This window comes from Lithobates pipiens, unplaced genomic scaffold (genome assembly GCF_037356315.1).
Source record: "Lithobates pipiens isolate NorthernLeopardFrog02 unplaced genomic scaffold, aLitPip1_a1.2 Scaffold_8, whole genome shotgun sequence".
Classification (NCBI taxonomy): domain Eukaryota; kingdom Metazoa; phylum Chordata; class Amphibia; order Anura; family Ranidae; genus Lithobates; species Lithobates pipiens.
Genome location: NW_027507903.1, coordinates 585,021,571 through 585,046,499, shown reverse-complemented (window position 1 = coordinate 585,046,499; position 24,929 = coordinate 585,021,571). Strand labels below are relative to the sequence as shown.

At 45.5% G+C, this 24,929-nt stretch overlaps 1 protein-coding gene across 1 annotated transcript in view; it reads right to left on the bottom strand.

Annotated features, from left to right (window-relative positions):
- Positions 1-14,231: 14,231 nt before the first annotated feature.
- The window catches only part of RAB3D (RAB3D, member RAS oncogene family), a 57,942-nt gene continuing 47,244 nt past the window's right edge, over positions 14,232-24,929 (bottom strand). Inside the window, exons 3-5 of the mRNA XM_077470384.1 lie at positions 23,826-23,944; positions 17,942-18,066; positions 14,232-15,105 (exon numbers count right to left, since the gene is read on the bottom strand). Of these exons, the coding sequence (XP_077326510.1) occupies positions 14,924-15,105; positions 17,942-18,066; positions 23,826-23,944 (426 nt within the window). The 3' untranslated portion in view covers positions 14,232-14,923. The remainder of the gene's footprint in view (positions 15,106-17,941; positions 18,067-23,825; positions 23,945-24,929) is intronic.

Below are 24,929 nucleotides of genomic sequence, written 5' to 3'. Positions count from 1 at the left end.
TGGACTTCATCCAGACCAGCCCACTTTAATTTTGCAAACACGCACAAAAACAGTATATAAAACTATACGCAATTGTGCAAAAAAACATAAGTAGCATAACATAAGGAGTCCTCACTAACCTCTTTTTATATTTCACTTATTCTCCTCTGTATTTTTCTCATCTTTCTCACATCACTGCATGAAGTTGAGGGCGAGCCGCGCAGCCATTACTTTGTCACTGAGACCGGCCCACTGAGCCATCGGCCTACCGGGAAACTCCCTGTAGTCCCAATGGCCAGTACATGCCTGCTCGTGTGTACGCGGCATTACATGTTGAACTCAATTGACATTTATCATTTTTACAACCTGACTATGTAACTACTTCTCTATTTTAAAAGACTTTTTAGCCACTGGATAAGCCAGGTAGGGCATGTCCGTGATCCTCATCTCCGGCTCCTAATTATACTATAGATTCTCACTAAGTAATTCAAGTCAGTTGACCACACAGTGTGTAATTATCTCCAAATTATCTAATCCTCTTACTACTTTACATTACCTCATCCATTTTCCAAGCTAGTGCATTTTCCACTGTTGTGTAAATTTATTATGCTGCCCCATGATGACATAACATTGTACTGACTCCATCTTTTTTTCTTTACAGACTCCATCTAGTTTCTCATCACATAGTTTGCTTGATTTCTGCTACCAATAAACCATTGGAGCTTTTCTCAACCTTTTACCTCAGAGGAACCCTTGAAATCATTTCCAGATCCCAGATAACCCCAGCTAAGATGTAATTCATCAGCGGTCAATGGGAAGAATGTCTTGACTATGGTAAACAGATGTAAACGCCCCTCCCACCAATTAATTAAACCCCCGCTATGACCCCACCGTACCCAACTGATCAAGAATAAACAGAAGACAACATTTGGAGTGAAAATTGGCCGTAGAAGCCATTTATTAACATATAACCAATAAAACACATTCCTTTAACAGAAACATAAAAATCACATTGATGCACGAAAATCCACGCTGCCGAGCTTTGAAGGCACTGATGAAGCAAAAATAGTTTTTGTATCTACGTAACCACATACAGGTCCCCAGCCATAACACACTGACTAGGGGGCAATCCCAACTCTCTACAGTCTACGCAGATACCTTCATATCCCAAATGCCCAGTTAAACCTCTGTTAATTGGAATTTTACACAGGACTCCATACCATAGATGGTTCCCTACTATGCCATATTGCCAGGGCCATCTTTAAGGCAGGGCAAAAGGGGCAGCTGCCATGGGCCCTGTCATTGTTGTGGGGCCCAAAGCAGCTGCCTTATACTTGCCAATTATCCCAATTTAAATTCCCTTGTCCTTTGAAGTTTTAGTCCCGTGCTGTGTCCCGATATCTCAGTGTGAAGTGTTGCTACTAATGCTGCCCAGCTCTGCCCTATTGTTGTGTACAGATGACTCACCTGCAGACCCTGTGTTTACATGTAAATAACCAGCAATCATATGTAAATAGTGGAGCCATTCATAAGTAAATAGCGGCAGCCAGCTGCATTGATATGTAAGTAAAGGTGACATTCACATGTATATCATGCCCCCCTGCAGTGAGGAAATTATGTGCTGTAACCTCTAGCAACCAATCAGTAAGCATTAATACTGTACAGTAATCTCTAGCAACCAATTAACTAGCAAAAATCATTTGCTGTAACCTCTAGCAACTAAGCAGTGAGCTGAAATGTGTGCTGTAACCTCTAGCAACCAGTCAGTAAGCAGTAATGATATGCTGTAACCACTGGCAACCAATCGCAATTGGAGAGTGAAATTGAATGGGGGGGGGCAAGAAAATTTTTGCCCAGGGTCCAATCAACATTAAAGACGGCCCTGCATATTGCTGTTACTTTGGAAGGCCTTCAAAGATCCCAAACGCCAGGCCTCTACGACATACGCAGAACCCGAGCTTAGCAACTGGGCGGGAAGGCGGGAAGCTTATTGTTTATCCGCAGAGCTCGAACTGCCTGGAATAGTCCTGATCCCACCCTTTTCCACACAGAAGCCCCTCCTGGATTTAGAAGCCCACCCATCCTGGTATGTAACTTCCTGTCATCATAATGTTTTGACTCTATATCTGCCTGTTTTCCCTACTACCTAGTCATGCCATCCCTTCTCCTATTCTTTTTTTTGTTTTGTTTTTATGCTTCAGGCTTATCTGTTACATTGATGGTCAGTGGGATGACTGTCCTCCCTACAGGCAGCTTAAAAGATCATTGGTGTCACGTCACTGGCTCTGCCATGCTGCACCCGGAGTTATGAGGGCATCTTCAATGGGAGGTGAATCAGCCACTCATCAAGGAACCTCTAGCATCCTCTAAAGCACATGTGTCAAACACAAGGCCCACGGTCCGAATCCAGGCCACATTACTTTTTTTCAGCCACAACTTGGCAGAACTCTGTCCTCTGCTCCCTGCTCACCACCATCACTTGTAAAGGCAGAAGCTTCTGTATTTACAAGGACAGCTTTCCTCTTGGCGGATTTCACAGATCTCTGCCTACCCTGCACTCAAGATGGGGACAAGGGAGATGCAGGTGAGGTGCAGTGTGCGACGGGGCATCACGTGGTAAGCTGCACTGTGATCCTGGGTGCACAGATGCTGATCAATGATCTCCGTGCAGATGAGAGAGAGAGAGGCAGAACTGACTACACTGCCCGAAGGTACTAGAACCCGGCTGGATTATAGGTGAGGTGCGAGGAAGTTATGGGGGGAGAGATGAGGACTGTGGATGGACATGTGTGCAGAGATGGGGGAGAGCAGTGCAGAGCTCTGAGCTGGGTGGGGTCTGTGGAAGTGAGCTGTGGACAGCCTGTGAAAAAGAGCTGAACCCTGAACGCTGTGCATAGCATGCCCATAAACCCTGCATTCTGCATGTAGCACACTCCTCAACCCTGCAGTCTGTACATAGCGCACCCCTGAACTATGCACTCTGTACATATCGCACCCTTGAACTCTGCTCTCTGTACATAGCGCACCCCTAAACTCTGCCCTCTGTACATAGTGCACCCCTGAACTCTGTACGTAACGCACCCCTGAACTATGCACTCTGTACATAGCGCACCCCTGAACTCTGCACTCTGTATATAGTGCACCCCTGAACTCTGCACTCTGTACGTAATGCACCCCTGAACTCTGCACTCTGGTGCAAAGCTCTGAGTCAAGGAGGGGTGGAAGTGAGATGTAGGCAGCCGGTGAAAAAGAGCTAAACCCTGAGCACTGTGCATAGCATGCCCATAAACCCTGCATTCTGCATGTAGTACACTCCTCAACCCTGCACTCTGTACACAACACACCCCTGAACTCTGCAGTCTGTACATATCGCACCCATGAACTCTGCTCTCTGTACGTAGAGCACCCCTGAACTCTGCATGTAGTGCACCACTGAATTCTGCACTCTATACGTAGAGCACCCCTGAAATCTGCACTATGTACGTTGTGCACCCCTGAACACTGCACTCGGTATATATTGCACCCCTGAACTCTGTCCTCGATATATAGTGCACCCCTGAACTCTACATGTAGCGCACCCCTTAACTCTGCACTCTGTGTGTAGAGCACCCCTGAACTCTGCCCTGTGTATAAGGCATGCCTGGTATTTATTAGTGCTTTAAGATCCTCCCTCTGTTAGTGAAATGTGACTACAACCACCGTTTGATGAGGTTTTGGGGGGGGGGGGGGGTGAGGTTTGTGGTTGGGTTCCTGCACCTATTCTCTGAGAAAAAAAAGCTTGGATAAATATATATAGTCTTACAGATAAAACCGGCCTAGAAGGGCAACTATAATGCTGATGCAGCCCAATGTAGTGCAAAGTGGATTTGCCTTTTGTAAATAACCCCCAATGGGTGAAGTGCCATAATAAACTGAAACTTAAAGTGGTTGTAAACCCTTAAAAAATAAAATAACCTGCAAGACAAAGGCCCCCCCCCCCGCAACTGAAGTGTCAGACAGCGCCGTGCCTCGGGTTCGCAGCCCACACAGAGAGAGCCCGAGGCACTGGCAGTGGGCGGCATTGCGGGGGGGGGGGGGGTGCGAGCAGTGGAGTGACATCAGCTGGCTCAGTGACCCGGCACAATAATCCCCTTCTCTCTGTGGTCACGTCGCGCGGCCGTTCTGATCAGTCTCGGGCAGTGGCTGTCACTCACAGCCGAGCAGAGTAAAGCCGCCTCCCCCTCCTCTATGCACAGCACTGTGTAGACAAGGAGGGGGAGGCGGCTTCACTCTCTGAGTGACAGCCGCTGCCCGAGAGTGATCAGAACGGCGCGACGTGAGTCACGCGACCACAGAGAGAAGGGGATTATTGCGCCGGGTCCCGGATCACTGAGCCGACAGGTGTCACTTCACTCGGGTGCTGCTCGCACCCCCCCCTGCAATGCCGCTGCCTTGGGCTCGAGGTACACTATGGGTCCTTAGGGGAGGCTGTGCACTGTAGGGGGGTTCTTTACTGTGGTGGGTCCTGCACTATAGGGGGGTCTGCACTGTAGGGGGGGTCCTGCACTGTAGGGGGTCCTGCACTGTAGAAGGGGTCCTGCACTGTAGGGGGGGTCCTGCACTGTAGGGGGGGTCCTGCACTGTGGGGGGGTCCTGCACTGTAGAAAGGGTCCTGCTCTGTAGGGGGGTTCTGCACTGTAGGGGGGTCCGGCACTGTAGGGGGTCTGCACTGTAGGGGGTCTGCACTGTAGGGGGGTCCTGCACTGTAGGGGGTCCTGCACTGTAGGAGGGGTCCTGCACTGTAGGGGGGGTCCTGCACTGTAGGGAGGTCCTGCACTGTAGGGGGGGTCCTGCACTGTAGGGGGGGTCCTGCACTGTAGGGGGGGTTCTGCACTGTAGAAGGGGTCCTGCACTGTAGGGGGTCTGCACTGTAGGGGTCCTGCACTGTAGGGGGGTCCTGCACTGTAGAAGGGGTCCTACACTGTAGGGGGGGGGTCTGTACTGTAGGGGAAGATTTGGCGCTGTAGGGGGGTCTGTAGGGGAGTCTGTACTGTAGGGGGGTCTGCGCTGTAGGGGGAGGGGTCTGTACTGTAGGAGGGTCTGCACTGTAGGGGGGGGGTCTGCGCTATAGGGTGGAGGGGTCTGTACTGTAGGAGGGTCTGCACTGTAGGGGAGGATTCTGTACTGTAGGGGGGTCTACACTGTAAAGGGGTCCAGAGGTGCAGGCTGCTGTGTAATGTAAAGGGGTCCAGAGGTGCAGGCTGCTGTGTAATGTAAAGGGGTCCAGAGGTGCAGGCTGCTGTGTAATGTAAAGGGGTCCAGAGGTGTAGGCTGCTGTGTAATGTAAAGAGGTCCTTAGGTGCAAGGTCCTGTGTAATGTAAAGGGGTCCAGAGGTGCAGGGTGCTGTGTAATTTAAAGGGGTCCAGAGGTGAAGTTGTGGAGAGGGGGGTACACAGTAGTGACAAAAAGATATTGAAGGATGCAGAGGTATGCAGGGGACACGGTGGGTGTTTTTACATTTTATGGTGGGGGGGGGGCCAGATATAGGATCCGCCCCGGGTGCCAAATGCTCTAGGTACGCCCCTGGTGATAATAAATTAGAATCATTCGCAGAACTGAGCGATATCGATTTGTGGGGAGATCCGTCATCAAACACTGAAAAGTGATGACAGCGACAATTCTGCAACTGAGCAAATTTCTGTGTTTTTGATTTGATTACATTATTGAATAATGTTTATTATTATTATTTGGTATAATTATTTATAGTTATTTATTATATTATAATTTATGATTTCATTTTTCAAACTTTATCATACCCGGGATGTCTGCTAGACTGGTTTGGGCAGATTTAAGTGAGTCATTCCTAAGAATTACAGAACTACAATATAAAACGCTACATTTCCATGCAAAATAATTGTACCGCTTTCAGAACCTAAAATCTGAAATAATCATACCGTCAGGGAAGTTAATATAGGCTTACCTATAGCATAAAGTTATAAAAATGGGTTTACAACCACTTTAATATAGATATATTTTTTATTGATCCGGTTTCATTAAACTGATAGCCAGCACATGCAATAAGACATGTTTAAGGTACATAACACAGCACTCTATTATAAACTCCTCACTGCCTTCTATTTGCGAAAGTTGCATTTAAATATGTGTACGATTGAATGGTCATAATTGATACTGTTATCATATTGCAGCTTACTCTACCCATAGCACGCCTGGATTTTCAGGTTCATCCGCATACCTCTCTGGTATTTACAATAGAATTTCTAGGATCTCTGTCAATCTGGTTTAACGCCTCAGATGCCACCAAAAATTACAGTGAAAGATAAACTTTCATTTACAAAGAGAGCAGAATTCCTGGTAAATGCCACCACTGGGCTGGTTACTCCTGAAAAACCTGTAGCTCTGTGCATACTACCTGCTATCTATAACATAAGAGGGACTTGTCACCAATGAGATGATGGAAACCAGAGAATTTGCCAATTCACCCCAATGCCACGGATTCAAGTAAACTTTCACACATCTAAGCTTACTAGGAATTCATGGTGGAGAATTGGAGTCACAAGAACAATACAATCTTTGTTAAGTAAAATGTGAAATCGTTTTTTTAGGTTAGGTGCTTGTACAATAAGTGGCATTGTAACACTTTCAGGTACAAAGAGCACAGTATTCCCCCCTGAGTGACAATGCGGTCATCTGCTTTTCTCTCTAGAACAGACTTTCTCAACCTTTTCAACATGGAGGAACCCTTGAAATAACCTTTCGTTCCCAGGGAACCCCTGTTAAAAATGGATATATCTACAACTCATGATACATTAGTGTGATGATCAGTGGAAGAGTCTTCCTTACATCTGTGGTCTTGGGGAAGAATTTCCTCCCTACAGATTGCTAAAAATGTGGTGATCAGTGGTGTCAGTGGGAACTTATCTTAAAGGCAAAATGTGGTCATTGCCCAAGGAAACCCTTAGTAACCATTGGAGGAACCCAGGTTGAGAAACCCTGCTCTAGAAGAAGTCAGCATTGACTTCCTGGACTGAGATGACACTGTCATATAAATCTTGCTGCCTGTGAATTTCTTAGCGATGTTCACAAAATGTTTGGCACAGATTTGCTGCAGCCTCCCACAAAGTTAAAGCGGAACTTCACCCAAAGGGTTGTTTGTTCCTCCCGCCCTCCTCTGCCACATTTGGCACTTATTTTTTATATTTTTTTGGAAGGAAGGGGGGAAAGGGTACCCGGCACCCTTTGACAGTTACGTGTTCCCATTTCCACACGGTTCTCTGCGGTGATCCGAGTGGAAATTCATCCCCTCCCCCAGTGGCGTTATTATGTAGGTATGGGGGGGGGCGGGCCTCACCGGGTGACACCCGTCAGGGGGGTGACACCGGGGCTGCCGCCCACCGCTACGCACTGTACTATATTGCTTCTGCTTGCAGAGCTGCATTGGAGCGAGCAAGGCACCAAGCCATGCCGGAAAGGCTGCCTGTAACACTCCCTCGTCTTAAGCTGTCCCTTGGGGATCTCCCATATCTCCAGAGGCAGCCGGAGTTGGTGGGCGAAGCTGGGGGTGTGTCTGCCTCCCCCACTCCTCCCACAGACTCATTCACTCTGACTGATCCCGCAGCTGGAGGAGAAAAAGGTGAGAACACAGCAGCCCCTGGGTGTCTTCATCTCCGGGCATGTTGTAAGTTACTGCACACCGTCTGTTTCTACACAGAGTCTTAACCTGCCCTATGCCACCGCAACTTGCCCTATGCCACCCTAGCCTACCCTATACCACCCCAACCTGCCCTATGCCACTCCAACCTGCCCTATACCACCCCAGCCTGCCCTATGCCACCCCAACTTGCCCTATACCACTCCAGCCTGTCCTATACCACCCTAATCTGCCCTATACTTTCATTTACAGGGACAGTTTAAGGGTGCGCCCCGTGACCATGCGTTGCTTGCAGGGCACTGGGCAGAATAGACAGGAGGAGGTGACACCATGTTTTTCTGCACCTGGTGACACCAACCCTAGTGATGCCACTGCCTCCTCCCTTTGCCTGCAGCCTTCTGGGACATTACAAGCCAATGGCAACTACACTCCCCAGCCCAGTGCTCCCTTGATTCCCCCTTGGGTTCCTGAGTGTTCTAATCCACCTTGCAGAGTTCCCAAGCTCCCCATGGTAATAATTTAAAACAAATAATTAGAATTTAAAAATGTAAAATAATTTAAAAACAAATAAAAAAATCCCAGAAAAGTAAGACCTCAGAGAGAACAGCCATCCGATTGGCCTTCAGTGAACAACCATTTCCCCCGATGTATGGACTCCTTTATTCCAGGTACATTTTCTGAAGGCGGTATGAGGTTTCTGCATTGAACAACTGTATTTATATAAGGTAAAGGTGAGAGATCTGTGCTTTTAGCTTATCTGTATGTCCTGCATCATTTAGGAATTCCATTTAGTAAGGGATCTTTAAGGTCTTGTTGACTAAAACGCCTCTGGTGCCGTAAGTCAAATATTTACCTTGCAGAGCACACACCTAGGATTTTCCTTCTCAGCCTACATGAAAAATTGCAAATTTTTTTCCCAGGACTCGCCATACCACACAAGTACTCCTTACTTAAAGTAGTTGTTCTCTGCATAAGGGGGAAAAAAAATTCATATGCGGCCCCCCCATTCCCCCAAACACTTACCTGAGCCTGATCTCGACCCAGCAGTGCTGCTTTTGCTCTCTCCTCACAGGACTCTGTGGGAGCAACGGGAGCCATAGACTTACACATACATGGATGAGCAAGTTTGGGGTGGAGGAACTTGACTGGCCTGCAGAGAGTCCTGTCCTCAACCCCATAGAACACCTTTGGGATGAATTAGAGCGGAGACAGGCGAACCAGGCCTTCTCATTATGGTTGCCACCTCATTCCTTTAAACCTGAACACATATGAATTACACAGGCTCTGAGGCTAATTTAATGCAGATAAGGCACCAAGTGAGTTTAATTACCACTTTAATCAGCCACAGAACTGGTGTAATATGTGTTCAGGTTTAAAGGGATGCGGTGGCAACCCTACGGCCGCGTACACACGAGCGGACTGTATGGCCTACTTAGTCTGTCATACAATTGGACGGACAGTCCGTCATACTTTCCACTGAACGGACTTGACCACACACGGATGCACAAACAGTCCGTCGAAAGCTTGCGCGATGACGTGTACAGCACGTACGACGGGACTAGAAATAGGAAGTCCAATACACAGCAATGCACCCTTCCGCCGTGTAAATCCTTTCTGAGCATGCTCCATTCTTAGTCCGTCGAACTAGCCTACTGACGAGCGGATTGTCCGCTGAAACCAAAGTATGACGGACAGAATTTCGAAAAATCCGAAATACTTAGTACGCCAGACTGCACGCTGAAAAAGTCCGCTGAAGCCCACACACGAGCGGACTGTCCGCTGAAATGTGTTTCGACTGACTAAGTAGGCCATACAGTCCGCCCGTGTGTACGCGGCCTACTTCTCATCCACATCAGTGCCTGTGACCTCACAAATGCGTTTCTGGAAGAAAGGTCAAACATTCCCATAGACACACTTCTAAACCTTGTGGACACCCTTCCCAGAAGAGTTGAAGCTGTTATAGCTGCTAAGGGTGGGCCAACTCAATATTGAACTCTATGGACTAAGATTGGGATGCCATTAAAGTTCATGTGTGTGTAAAGGCAGGTGTCTCAATACTTTTGGTAATATAGTGTACCTCAACAGTACTCTTATTTAAGTCACTTGACAGTTTTCCAACTGGCTGCTTTTGATTTTTTTTCAATCCAGGGATATCGGGTGGGAGGCAGCTGACAGGGACCCCCAATGAGCGAATGTCAGTAAAGGAACCTTGAGCTGGCCATACATTTGAGCCCTGGGCTGATTGGCTGAATGCTGATTTTCCAGCAGGACTGTTCGACTGAAGGCGGTCTAACAACTGGCTTCTGTTGAACAGAGAAGGCTACACACACATCAAAATTATTGTAATTCCTGCTGCATCAGCAGAACTTCAAATCCATGTATGACCAGCTAAAGACTGGGGAGAGGCTGCTGACAGTGATCTTTCATAACATTACTGAAAAAGAAATCTGTCTATAGGTAGGCAGCCTTCCTCCCCCAACAATAATATATTTTCTCAAATAGGTTGTCAAGTCCAATTTGTAAACCTTTCACAAGCCTGGGAATTTAAGCATGAGCATATTAAGAAAAAATTCAAAGATTTTAAAACTTGCCTGGACACTATTATTCATATTCATCCAGAGAGCCAGAGTTGTATAGAACGCCTAGACATACAGGGTTAATTTACTAAAACTGGAGACTGCAAAATCTGGTGCATCTGTGCATGGTAGCCGATCAGGTTTTAACTTAACAGCTTTAATTTGCTCAATTAAGCTTTGACAAAACAAAACCTGGCAGCCAATTGGTTTATATGCAGAGCTACACCAGATTTTGCACTCTCTATTTTTAGTAAATCAACCCCACAGTATACTTTTTGTATGCAATGGCCAAGCAATAAACTTGAACTCTTGGTCAACCCATTAACCATGGAGAAAACCTTTAAATCGTTTTCAGATTTCAAGGAAACCCCAACTTAAATGATTAGACCTACAGTTCATGTTACTTTAGTCTGATTGATATTTTGTACAGACAGAGAAAATCATAGTGCTCCCATCCATAGGTGATTAAGGTCAGTGTAGGCAGGAGATGAATCCTCCAGTGTTCTCTTCTCAAGGAACCTACTGCAACCTCTGGAGGAACCCCAGGGTTCCATGAAACCAGCCATAAAAGGCTGGTCTAGCAGAACATAGGTCAAGTGTCTTAAGGGCAGTGAGATAATTTCCTGTATCTCTGACAATCCTCCTGTAAAGTGACCGTAGACGGTATTCTTGAAAACTGTCAAAGATACCACACTGCCAGGTCAGGTTACTTCCCTCTATTGAAGGCATTGATCAAGGGCAGTTACCTATTTTGGAAGAGAGCAATTGCTCATAGATCATTAAAGCGTTTGTTAACCCAAACAAAAAATACGGATTTTGCTCTTTTAAAGCATGTTATATGACACAGTGCTTGTCCTGTGTCATTTGGCCTCCTGTAACACCTAAAAAACCTGGCTGATCCTGCCAGTTTTTCCCCACCCCACTGTAAACTGACCACAGTATATCATGGCTGCTGAGACCAGACACCGTGGTCAGTTTACATGCCTCCGTCATCAGCAGCCTGCTATCTGTTCTCCTCTCTGCTCCTGTGTACTTCTCCCCCCTCCCCTCTCTAAGCCCTTGTACACACGGTCGGACATTCCGACGGAAAATGTCAGATCGGACCATGTTGTCGGATAATCCAACTGTGTGTGGGCTCCATCGGACTGTTTCCGTCGGAATATCTGGTGGACAAAGTTTTAGAGCTGGGCTATAAAACTTTCCGACAACATGATCCGATCAGACTTTGTCCGATTGTGTGTAGAGAATTCCGATCGGACAAAGTGCCACGCATGCTCAGGTCAAATTCCTAGACCAAAGCTATTGGCTACTAGCCTGAACGTAGTCCCGTCATAATGAAATAACGTCATCACGTTCTGAACGATTGGATTTTCCGACGAAATTTGTCCGACCGTGTGTATGCAACACAAGTTTCCGACAAAATCCGACGGATTTTGTTGTCGGAATGTCCGACCGTGTGTACAAAGGCTAAGTGTGAGCCGCCCCTCCCTCCCCTTTCTGCTCTCATAATACTAACCTATATACACCATCAGCACTGCCTCCTATTGCAGTGAATGATTTATAAATACAAATGCTGTAAATACCTCATTTAACCACTTCCCACCCGGCCAATGCATATATACGGCCGGGTGGGAGCCGTCTACTCCTGATAGGACGTTCAGGAACGTCCTTCAGAAGTAGCGGGATCGCGCGCGCGCGTGCCCGCGCAGCGGCGCGATCCCGATGTGCTCGTGTCACCCGGACACGGCACATCTCGGATCGGCAGGAGGGCTCTGTGATTGGCCCTCCTGATCACATGACGGCCGTGTCCAATCACGGCCGTCATGTGATGTAAACAAACAGCCGGTTGCTAGGCAATCGGCTCTCCTCTCCTCACACGGAAGTCATCGCTGAGGAGAGGAGAGCAGAACGCAGCAGCCGGCTGATGATCAGTGAGTATGGGCTGCTTTTTACAGCTTTTTACTCACTGATCATCAGTGTAGTGTCAACACACAACACACCACACAGTACAAACACAGTCCCCACATATGTCCCCAAAACACACATGTCCCCAAATAATAAAAACACATGTCCCTAATAATAAAAACATGTCCCCCACATATGTCCCACTAAAATCACATGTCTCAATGATTATCTGCACACATATGTACGTGATCACCTGCACACATATGTACATGATCATTTGCGTACATATGTCCGTGATCACACAAACCAATTATTATACACTTAACGGAATTTTTTTTACCAAAAACATGTAGCAGAATACATTTTGGCTTAAATTTATGACAAAATTAGATTTTATTGGATTTCTTTTCAAATAGAAAAAAGAAAATATTGTTTTTTTTCCAAATTTCCGCTTTTTTTGCGCTTATATCGCAAAAAAAAAAAAACTGAGTCGTGAATAAATAACACCAAAATAAAGCTCTATTTGTGCGAACAAAATGATAACAATTTCATTTGGGTACAGTGTAGCATGATCGCGCAATTGTCATTGAAAGCGCTAGAGCGATGAAAGCTGAAAATTGGGCTGGGAAGGAAGGGGGTGAAAGTGCCCTGTATTGTAGTGGTTAAAGCGGAGGGCCGGTTATAAAAAAAAAAAAAAAAAAGTCAGCAGCTGCAAACACTGCAGCTGCTGACTTAATAAACACACTCACCTGTCCAGGGCGCCCGCGATGTCGGCCGCCCGAGGCCGACCCGTCCCTCGGCTCTCGGGTCCCGGCACCGCCATCCCTTGTAAGGGAAACAGGCAGCGGAGCCTTATGGCTTCACTGCCCGTTTCCTACTGCGCATGCGCGAGTCCCGCAGCGCTTTCTGAATGGGACGCGCTGTGTTCTGGAACACACAGTTCCCAGAACACAGCGCGACTCATTACCCAGAAGACGCCGCGACGAAGAGAGAAGACAGAAGATCTCCGCGGAGGAGGAAGAGGAAGATTAGGAGAAAGTGCCTAGCAACAGGCATTTCTGGTAAGTAAAAAAAAAAATTTTTTTTCATTTTTTTTTTTTTTTAGATTTTTTGTAATTTTTAACATTTTTTTGTTTTTCAGGGTGGCCCTCCCCTTTAAGAGCCGAGATTGCGATCACATGACCAGCCAGCTCTCTCCTCCTCCCCTCCTCCCTCCGCTCCAGACTGACCTCAGCAGAGAAATTTCAGCCCTGCCCGCTGAATCTCTCAGAGGAGGAAAGGCGAAAGCTGGCCAGTCATGTGATCGCAATCTCGACAGTGAAATTAGGTATTCACACACAGAGGTGAATACTGAAATAGGAGACAGTGCTGATGGTGTATACAGGTTAGAGTGGCTTAACAACCACTTTAAAGAGTAATTAAAGGCAAAACTTTCTTGTTGCATTTTGTATAGCTTAAAGGTGGGTATAACTAGGGTTACCGAGTATTTGCCCGAGTACTTGCACTTGTAAATGCTCCAGTGTTTAATCCGATATCTATACAGGGAAATCAGTGATTGTAACTCCTCCCCAGCACTGCACCAATCACCCCTGCCTGTCCCCCATATCCTCCTCTAGTCCCCCTCCATGCTCCTCGGCCCACCTTTGTGTTCCTCGGTCCCCCTCTGTCCTTGATCTGTCAGGATGGAGAGCGGAGGAAAGAGGCGGTAAATATGTAAGTTACCGTCTCCTTCCTTTTCCGAATGCACAGAGTCAGCGATCACTCTGTTCATTCATAACTGTCGCTGAGCATCATAAATTGTGTCAGAAATAGGCCTGGTCCTAAAGTGGTTAATAACATCAAGTTACAATGTGTCATAATTGTATTCGCTATATTATTTTTTTTCTTTTGCTATTTTTTTTTCCCTTGAAAGTTGTGTTACCCTTTAACATCTAAAAATATATTCAATTCTTGGTCCACTTTATGCATGTACCTGCTGGCAAGATTTACATTTTTACTCTGCATTTTAGATTGATAGAAATTTTTACACACCGACATTTACAGGTTCAGCAAGCAGATTGAGACCCAAAACCCATAAAAATGAAGACACCGATTGATCACCGTTACACAAACACTGACCGCATACAATAAAAGGATGGTTCCTTTTATTAAAAATGTAAACATCTCCTAATTTTTTTACAACAGTAGAGGGCAACATATCCGCAAAGTCAGAACCTTCATGGCCGCTATGCCCAGATATATACAGTGATCTATGTTCCCGCGACCTTGGTTCCTTCCCCAGTCCATCATGTACAGTCCCAGACACAAAACACTTTGAACGGGTCCAGTAGCATCATGCAGAGCACTTGAGAAGAAAAAACAAAAAACCAAAAAAAAAAAAACATGCAGAGCAATGCTTTGCAGAGCCCTCAGAACAGGCCGTGATGGCACGTTCGGATAATCTTTGGCACTTGATGGCAAAGGAATACCTATCTTGGCCCCAGGAAACACCCATCTATGTGACCGTGTGATGTCCTGTGATATCAGGCAGTGACGTTATGTGTTGTTTTTAAATACAACCCATGTAAGGCTGGAATATAAATTATCTGCAACAATGAATTATAGTGGGCACATGTATGTAACAATGTCTTGTTTTGTCTCTCATATACTCAGCTGGGAATGTAATAGAAACAGCCACCCCGTATCTAAATATTACAAAGTATAGGGGTCTCTGTCCCAATCGGGCAATTACTTTTGCTGACTGCTGAGCATTGAATATAATTAGAGACATCTCTGTGACCTAGCTGGGTGCTTTCTGTAAAATGGGGCTCCAGACTAACATGAGCAGTTACTCTGTTCTTTTGGATTAGAGTTGGTAAGGTGTGCGGTACCACTGGGTGGCACCGGTCCGTTCTCCAGGCTTTCATTCATCTTCTCGCAGATGACGTCCACCAAACGCTCGAAGACTTGTTTCACATTGATGTTTTCTTTTGCGCTGGCCTCAAAAAACTCAAACCCTGAGGAGGAAGCAAAGCAAGGCCTGTTATGTGTCGTAATGATGGGCTGAGTGTAGACAAGGGTTGGCACAAAGTTCAAATTGCATATTGCTTTTATTATCAAACTTTTCCTAGGAACATGAAAGAAGACCATAAAACAGTGGAAGGAGTATCTGGTTGATGCCAAATGCTTATGTGTACATTCTCTCTTATGGAGGTCTGTACTATCCAGTAGATGATGTATGTCAAATGCCCAAAAAATCTTTTGAAGGTTTGAAGGGTCATTGTGGAATGAACACCATCCTGTACAGGAATCTCTATCACTAGCAAGTTATTTGACAGACTGTACCTGCCAATTAAACTTCAAAAGGAAAACATCAGAATTAACTCTGGTTCCATAACCTTTCCAATAGCAAAGATCCCCAGATCTTCCCTGTAGACCATGGGTCTCCAAATTTTCTAAACAAAGGGCCAGTTTACTTTCCTCCAGACTTTGGGGGTGAGGGTGGGGGTGAGGGGTGGGGGGGGGGGTCAGACCATGGCCATTAGGAGTAGAAAATTTCCTGGTGTCAGTGGAGTAAAAAATACATCTTTGGTATTAGGGGGAGGAATAATGCCCTATTGCTGGTGTCAGTGGGAGACATAGTGCCCCATCATTGGTATCAGTGGAAAGAACAGTGCCCCATCATTGGTGTCAGTGAGATTAATAGTGCCCTATCGCTGTTGTCAGTGGGAGAAATAGTGCCACATTGTTGGTGTCAGTGGGATTAATAGTGCCCTATCACAGGTGCCAGTAGGATTAATAGTGCACTATCACTGGTGCCAGTGGGAGGAATAGTGACCCATCGTTGGTGTCGGTGGGAAGAATAGTGTTTCATCATTGGTGTCAGTGGGATTAATAGTGCCCTATTGCTGGTGTCAGTGAGAGAAATAGTGCCCCATTGTTGGTGTCATTGGGATTAATAGTGCCCTATTGCTGGTGTCAGTGGGAGAAATAGTGCCCCATTGTTGGTGTCCGTGGGATTAATAGTGCTCCATCGTTGGCATCAGTAGCAAGAATATAGCCTTATTGTTGGTGTCAGTGGGATTAATAGTGCCCTATCACTCGTGCCAGTAGGATTAATAGTGCCCTATCACTGGTGCCAGTAGGATTAATAGTGCACTATCACTGGTGCCAGTGGGAGGAATAGTGACCCATCGTTGGTGTCGGTGGGAAGAATAGTGTTTCATCATTGGTGTCAGTGGGATTAATAGTGCCCTATTGCTGGTGTCAGTGAGAGAAATAGTGCCCCATTGTTGGTGTCATTGGGATTAATAGTGCCCTATTGCTGGTGTCAGTGGGAGAAATAGTGCCCCATTGTTGGTGTCCGTGGGATTAATAGTGCTCCATCGTTGGCATTAGTAGCAGGAATATAGCCTTATTGTTGGTGTCAGTGGGATTAATAGTGCCCTATCACTCGTGCCAGTAGGATTAATAGTGCCCTATCACTGGTGCCAGTGGGAGGAATAGTGACCCATCGTTGGTGTCAGTGGGAAGAATAGTGTTCCATCATTGGTGTCAGTGGGATTAATAGTGCCCTATTGCTGGTTTCAGTGGGAGAAATAGTGCCCCACTGTTGGTGTCATTGGGATTAATAGTGCCCTATCGCTGGTGTCAGTGGGAGAAATAGTGCCCCATTGTTGGTGTCAGTGGGATTAATAGTGCTCCATCGTTGGCATCAGTAGCAGGAATATAGCCTTATTGTTGGTGTCAGTGGGAGGAATAGTGCTCCATCGTTGGCATCAGTAGCAGGAATATAGCCTTTATTGTTGGTGTCAGTGGGAGGAATAGTGCCCCATCATTGGTGTCAGTGGGATTAATAGTGCCCTAAAGCTGGTGCCAGTGGGAGAAATGCTGCCCTGTTGTTGGTGTCAGTGGGATTAATAGCTTCCCATCGTTGATGTGGTGCAGGCATGTACTGGCCATTGGGACTACAGGGAGTTTCCCGGTGGGCCGATGGCTCAGTGGGCCGGTTTCAGTGACAAAGTAATGGCTGCGCGACTTGCCCCTCAACTTCACGCAGTGATGTGAGAAAAATACAGAGGAGAATAAGTGAAATAATAAAAGAGGTTAGTGAGGATGCCTTATGTTATGCTACTTATGTTTTTTTGCACAATTACGTATAGTTTTATATACTGTTTTTGTGCTTGTTTGCAAAATTTAAAGTGGGCTGGTCTGGATGAAGTCCAGGGCCAAATTTTTGTCCCAGTCCAGCCCTGATGTGGTGTCAGTGGGAGGAATAGTGTCTTATATCAGTGGAAGGAAAATTTCCTCAAGAGCCGGATAAAGGCAAGCAATGGGCTGCATCCAGCCCCTGGGCTGCAGTTTGGAGACCCCTTCTGGAGACTGTGCAGTACTAGCAATGATAAAAATACCCATTGATCCTCCCAGAAATCCAGTGAGTTGATAACGCTGCCTTTTCTGCACTATTATTAGTTAGCAGTGTCTCTGTGAACTACATAACACCTCGCCTAGGTTATGAAGAAGAGGGGAGGTGTTCTGAAGTCCTAATACATGTTCTTTGCTAGAGTGATAACACACTATAGATATAGAAGGGTGGGTGTCATCACCCTAGGGCAGGAAGTGTGTTACTCGCAGGATCACCAGATTAAAGTAAAGAGAAAAGGGCCTAACAAAAGAAAATGAATGCAGGCACCACATAAAAGGACCAGTAAGCTGAAAAATAATACAGGTTTCTTCTTGGGTTGTATTTGTAATATAAAAAACTGTATTTTCATAATAGTTTTTATTCCAGAATGCTTGATGATGTCACAAGACTACAATCCCCATTCAGAGCGAATCCCATTCATCACGTACCTAGTTCCTCAGCCAACCTACGACCGTCTTCAGCTGGGATTATTCGCTCATCTTCCAAGTCACACTTGTTCCCTACCAACAGGACCTGTGCGTTGTCCCAGGAGTATGTCTTGATTTGTGTCGCCCTGTCAAGTAAAGAAACAGACTTATAAAATTTGGAGACCCAATCGGATTGTGATATTTAATCGTCAGTCCTCTCACAGGTGATATTATAAGCTTTATGTAAGTCTGATGGCCTAAGTCACAAGCCAACTCCTTAAACGTATTGTAAACCCAAGTGCCAAGATTTCCTGAACGATGTTCATGGGTCTTTTCTTGCCCACCTTGGAATTTTGGGTCTTTCCACCCACCTTTGTATATTGTTTTATTCTTCACTATATTAAATAAATTAAAAATTCATCAAATAGGCTGGATTGGCCACAGCAGGGGTCAATCACACTCAAGCACAGAGGTTCCTGGAGTCCCAAGCACTTTGGGACTCCAGGAACCAAAGTGCTGTTTCTGGAGTCCCATTGCATGGTCATACTGGCAATTTCAGGGAATAGATTTATTATTAACGGGATGGACGTGAATTGTCAGTTTCATTAGAAATGACAACACAGAAAAATTCCCAGCTCAACTTACCAGCCAGCCTGCAACACACCGGATATACTGGGGTGCCGTGGAGTGGCCTCTGCAGCTTACGCATGTTTTTGCAGATGTGTGCAAACTAAACCCCTGTTTTTAATGTGAATTGTTAGACAGGACAATTTGGTTTGTTGCAGGCTGCTGGTAAGTTGAGCTGGGAATTTTTGTTGTTGTTGTTTGACATGCGTCACCCTTTCATGTGCTCCTTGCCGTTAAGGCCAATTACAGGTTGGGATAGTTGCCGTATGTTTGTATCAATTTGATTGAAAGCCATTGAACCATATAAGGAGAAGATGGACACTATTAAAGTCTGGTGTACTGTAGATAAATAAGACTTCATGGCCTTCTTACATTATGACTTTTAAAGGAGTTGTAGAAGGATTTTTACCTTAATACATTCAATGCTTAAAAATAAAAAATAAAACCTTCTTTGTGTAGCAGCCTCCCCAGCACCCCCCTAATACTTACCTGAGCCCCATCTCTATCCAGCGATGTTCACGAGTCCCTCAGCGGTCCGGGACTCTCTCCCCTGATTATCTGAATCACAGCAGTGGCGCCATTGGCTCCCACGGCTGTCAATCAAAGTCAGTTAGCCAATCAGGAGAGAAAGGGGGTGAGGCCGAACAGCAGCTCCGTGTCTGAATGGACACACGGAGCTGCAGCTCGGTTTGGGTGCCCCCATAGCAAGGTGCTTGCTGTAGGGGCACTCGACGGGAGGGAGGGGCAAGGAGCACCGAAGAGGGAGGAGGAGGATCCGGGCTGCTCTGTGCAAACTCACTGCAACAGAGCAGGTAAGTAGAACATGTTTGTTATTAAAAATAAATAAATACATTTTTTTAATTTACAATCATTTTAAAGTGTATTTTTGAGCAAAAAAACAAAAACTCTATTCAGCTCTCAAAAACATATGCATTGCCCAAGATGAGTTCAAAGTAGAATTTCAGGTTTAATTTCACTTTAAATAGTTTGTTTGGGCCAAGCTGGTTACAGAACAAAGCAACTGCTGTGTTTGCTGTCATGGACTATAGTTGCATCAGCTGTGTTGTGTCAGCAGTAAAGGGCGTCTTCCCATTTGCTGCAAGAATTAAAGACTACATACAGTAAGCTGTGCCATTTCCCAAGAGCAGTATGGGCCACGTCCCATTTGTTGCTAGAATTAATCAGAGGCAGGCTGAGTGCTCCTCCATCATTTAGGAGAAGCCTTGTATTAATATTATTGAGTACAAGGCTCTCTCTGATTGGCCGCTTTCGAAAGGCAGGCAGCTGACGCCATGATTTCCACCACAGCCAATCAGAGAAAGCCTTTTATTCATTAACATACAAGGCTTCTCCTGAACAGTGGAGCAGCACTCAGCCCAATTCCAGCAGCAGACGGGATGTCTCCTGTACTGTTCTTGGGATAGAGCGCCACTTACTGTATACAACTAATGCTACTACAGTCCATTGATTACAGCACACCCAGCAGCTGCATTGATCTGCAATAGAAATGGTTGGTTTGAGCCAGCTTGGGCCAAACCAACAATTTCAAGTGAAATTAAACCTGGAGTTCTAGTTTAAAGCGGAGTCCCACACAAAAATGGAGCTTCCGCTTTAAGGGAAGGTGACCCCCTGACATGTCACATTTGGCATGTCATTTATTTTGGGGAGGGGGAGTGGATACCCTGTTTTTAGAGGGTCCACTTCCTCCGAGCGCACAGCGGCACCGGAAGGGAGATCACCTCTCCCCCCCTCTCGGCAAACATCTGGGACACGTCACAGGTCCCAGATGATTGCCCGGCCAGTCATGGCATGTGGTGCCGCTCGCCCACATTTACAATGCTGGCGCCACAGAGGAGGGGGAGATGAGTGGGGCTTCCCCCGCATTGCTTGACCCTGGGAAAGGTAAGTGTCCGATTACTAAAAGTCAGCAGCTGCAGCATTTGTAGCTTTTTGCTTTTTTTAACTTTGCAATTGCAAAGTTAAACTAAGTTAAACTAAATGAAATCCTTTCTTATTTTTGCTTGGGGATAGAGTGCAGAGGGATTAGAAGTCTTTACAGTTTTTGGGGATGTCTACAAACCTGATAGGGAGAAGACACCTCCCAACTTTTGCCAGTTTCTCCTTCAAATTTATTCACTTCCTTTCACATAGCCAAACAGGAAGTGAGGGTAAAACCCTACCAATGTCTTTCCTTGGGGACACACAGGTCAATCAAATTGTTTCCCCATTAGGTAAATTGCACTGTAGCATTTTGCTCTGTACACCCCAATTTTTAGGTATGTTGGACTTTGGGGTTTATTTACTAAAGGCAAATCCACTTTGCACTACAAGTGCAGTTGCTGGAGATCCGAGGGGGACATGCAAGGAAAATAAAAAAAGAGCATCTTTGCTTCTACATGATTGGATGATAAAATCACCAGTGCTTCCCCTCAGATTTACAGCGAGTACACATGTATTGCAAAGTGGATTTGGCTTTAATAAACCCCAAAATACCTAATAATTTGGGGTGTACCCAACAAAGTGCTAGAGTGCAATTTGCCTAATGGGGACACTAGTTAGATTGACCTGTGTGTCCCCAAGGAAAGACACAGGTAGGGTTTTACCCTCACTTATTGTTTGGCTATGTAACAGGAAGTGAAGCCAATTTTCAGAAAAGGGACACAATGCCCAACCTAAAAAAAGACAAGCAGGGGTTCTAACACTTACTTGCCCACAATTAGAATTGGATTGTCTTGCGTTAGTTTTTAGTTCAGTGCTCTAAATCAGTGGTTATCAACCCTGTTCTCAAGTACCACCAACAGGCCATGTTTGCAGGTTTTCCTTTATCTTGCACAGGTACTTTAAATCAAAGTCAATGGCTTGGTATTTTGGACAGCTATTTTATCTAAGATAAATTCCAAAAACATGTCCTGTCTGGGGTACTTGAGGACTGAGGCTGAGAACCACTGCGCTAAAATGGAAAATTGAATACTTACCTCTCTCTAATTTTCCTTTCCTGGAGCCTATCCATGGCAGCATACACGCAATCCATACATATGATACCATGAAGGCACCAGAAAAGTAGCTTTTAGACAAATCACACCTTTTTTTGCTTTGCCATGCCAATCAGCCTAGTTAAGCTGCAGCTGGGATATCTGTTGCATTAAAATTGTTTGGGGGTGGGGGGGGGGGTGAAAAATGCATTACTTGGATTGAGCATGCATGTGCGATACAAATTTTTAACAAAACACATATAAATTTGCTACAGATTTTATTGGTCAACAAAACAGGACTTGGAAAAGAGCAAGGAAAGCAAAAAACGCACGCACGCGCTTGCCTCTTTTCAGGGCAAGGTAAAGAATGCCATCTGCAAGCTTTATATAACATAGGTTTGTGTGCTAATGAGGCAATTGAAAACGCATGCACCGTCCATGAAACACACAAAATGCAATTCACCCAGTGTACAGACAGAACTTCAAAGTGGGTATACACCTGTTAAGGATGTCCTTGAATTACTAACCCAAAAAACACACTCTCTGAGCATGCCCAGAAAAATCCAAGTGCTGTTCACACTCAAAAAGCCTGCAAAGTGGTGCATTTGTAACATGTATCCAAAATGCTGCTTCAAAGATGTACAACTCAACTTCAAAGATGGAAAACTTAGAAATCTACATTGCAGCTGCAAGATTTTAACCCAAAACAAAAAATAGCCTGCTCCCCCAAAACATACAAGGCCACTTGGGTCTGTTAAGGCTTAAAATGAGAACCCCCGTGTGAAAAATACCACCCGAAACTTAAAAAAATACTGTGCCCCTCCCACACACTAACAAACACCTAGCCAAACCCACAGCAAGCCAGCCCATGAAAGGGGGAGGATGCTTGGGGGCACCCCAAAAGTCAACCACTTTGTTCCCTTTTTCAGGAGGACAAGGGCCTCTTCCGCACAACCCTAGGCTGGGGTTGTGGGGGGCTGCAGACAGGGGGCTTTACAGAATGTGGAAAGCCCCTTTAAACTAGTGGATACAAGGTGCTTTGTGGTTGGTATTGGGCTGAGCCCAACATGCCCTAAAGGCAGGCAGATATGTTGAGTGCATGTGGCCTTGTATGGTTCAGGAGTGGGTCGGGCAATCACTCTTCTCGCCCCTTTCCTAGCTGGCCCTGTTGTATGCTCTGAAAAAGGATGTGGTTTGGATTGGTGAAGGCACCTCACAGCATTTTGAGAATGGAGGGGAGTGTGGAGTTCCCCTTTAAAAGCAAAAGCTAGCCCATGGAAATCCAAGGGATTAGAGGGGGGAGACAAGAGCATTGGAGAATGGGCTATGGAGTTCCCCTTTAAAAGCAAAAGGGTTAAATGCCCTTTTTGGAGGAGCTAGAGGAGTGAGAGTCTTTTTACATACTTTTAACAAGGTGCATGTCACATGTTGGCAACGTAACATGCTAACATGACCCGTGAATTACATAAAGGTGAACTTTTTCAGGAAAGCCATATCGCTGCCTTAACTCACATGGGTCTCTCCACAAATTGCATAGGAAATAAGTTCTTGGGAGATGTAGTTCTGGTGGCGTGCCAGATGCCGCGTACACACGACCAGCCTTTTTTACAGACTAGGCCCGACGGTCTTCCCGGCGGACTTTCGGCGGAGGTCCGATGGACTTTCTGAATGAAACGGACTTGGCGACACACGACCGGACTAAGTTTGTTCGAAAGTCCATTCATTCTGAACGTGATGACGTAAATGGGACTAAACAAGGAAGTTCAATAGCCAGTAGCCAATAGCTGCTCTTGCGTCGTATTTGGTCCGTCGGACCAGCACACAGACGAATGGATTTCCCGATTTTTAGTCTGTTGGATAGATTTAAAACATGTTTTATTTCTAGGTCCGTCGGACTTTTTGAAAAAAAAAAAGTCAGCTGGAGCCCCCACACGATCAAATTGTCCAACGGATTCCAGTCCGCCGGACCAAGTCTGCTGGAAAGTCCGATCGTGTGTACGCGGCATAAGTCATTAGTAACTGAGCTCTCAGCAAACGTACCTGTATGAATTTTACAATCCTGGTTATGATGTCACAGGAAGTTATAAAATATGTTTCTTGCTACAGGAACAAAATGGAAGAAAAACTATAATGCAAGGGCATGCTCTAGAATGGGGAAGGGAGGTTTAAAGGTAAATTTGACTATATCATCTACTGTATATGTGAGTTTAATTCAAACATATTTATGCAAGCCCCCAGAAAACTGTTACCCTTTCTCTGGTGTACATAACTTTATTAACAAAAAAACATAATCTGTGTTTGTTTACCAGTCTTGCACAGCGTTGAAGGACTCCACGTTGGAAATATCATACATAAGCAGGAAACCCATGGCTCCGCGATAATAGGCGGTGGTGATGGTCCGATACCTCTCCTGGCCAGCTGTGTCCTGTATGGATAGGAACAAAGTGTGAAGGTTAAAGCAAGGTCATTGTGATTCTGATAGCGTGTTCCAAGTGTGTTCCAGCTGCAGATAACAATTTACATGGAGTTATTACTGTAATGTACACTTTAAAAAAAAAAAAAAATGTACCTTCTACCTGATATTTTGATCTCTGTGGTACAGTATGCCGATGTGTTATTCTCCCCTGTCTGTATAATTACATCATCTAGGATATCTCTTCTATTTATCTATATGTACAGTATCTCACAAAAGTAAGTACACCCCCTCACATTTTTGTTAATATTTTATTATATCTTTTCATGTGACAACACTGAAGAAATAACTCAACACACAGCCATTAATGTCCAAACCTCTGGCAACAAAAGTGAGTACACTCCTAAGTCAAAATGTCCAAATTGGGCTCAAAGTATCAATATTTTGTGTGGCCACCATTATTTTCCAGCAGTGCCTTAATCCTCTTGGGCATGGAGTTCACCAGAGCTTCACAGGTTAGTCCTCTTCCACTCCTCCATGACAACATCATGGAGCTGGTGGATGTTGGAGACTTTTGCACTCCTCTACCTTCCATTTGAGGATGCCCCACAGATGCTCAATAGGGTTTAGGTCTGGAGACATGCTTGGCCAGTCCATCACCTTTAACCTCAACTTCTTTAGCAAGGCAGTAGGTTTGGGGTTGTTATTAAGTTGGAATACTGCCCTGTGGCCCAGTCTCCAAAGGGAGGGAATCATGCTCTGCTTCAGTATATAAGATATAATAAAATATTTCCAAAAATGTGAGGGGTGTACTCACTTTTGTGAGATACTGTACAGTATTTTACAAAAGAGAGTACACCCCTCACATTTTTGTAAACATTTTATTATATCTTTTCATGTGACAACACTGCGCAAGGAGCGCAAGGTCTCTTCCACTCCTCCATGATGACATCACAGAGCTGGTGGATGTTAGAGGACTCCAGTGGCAACCTGTGAA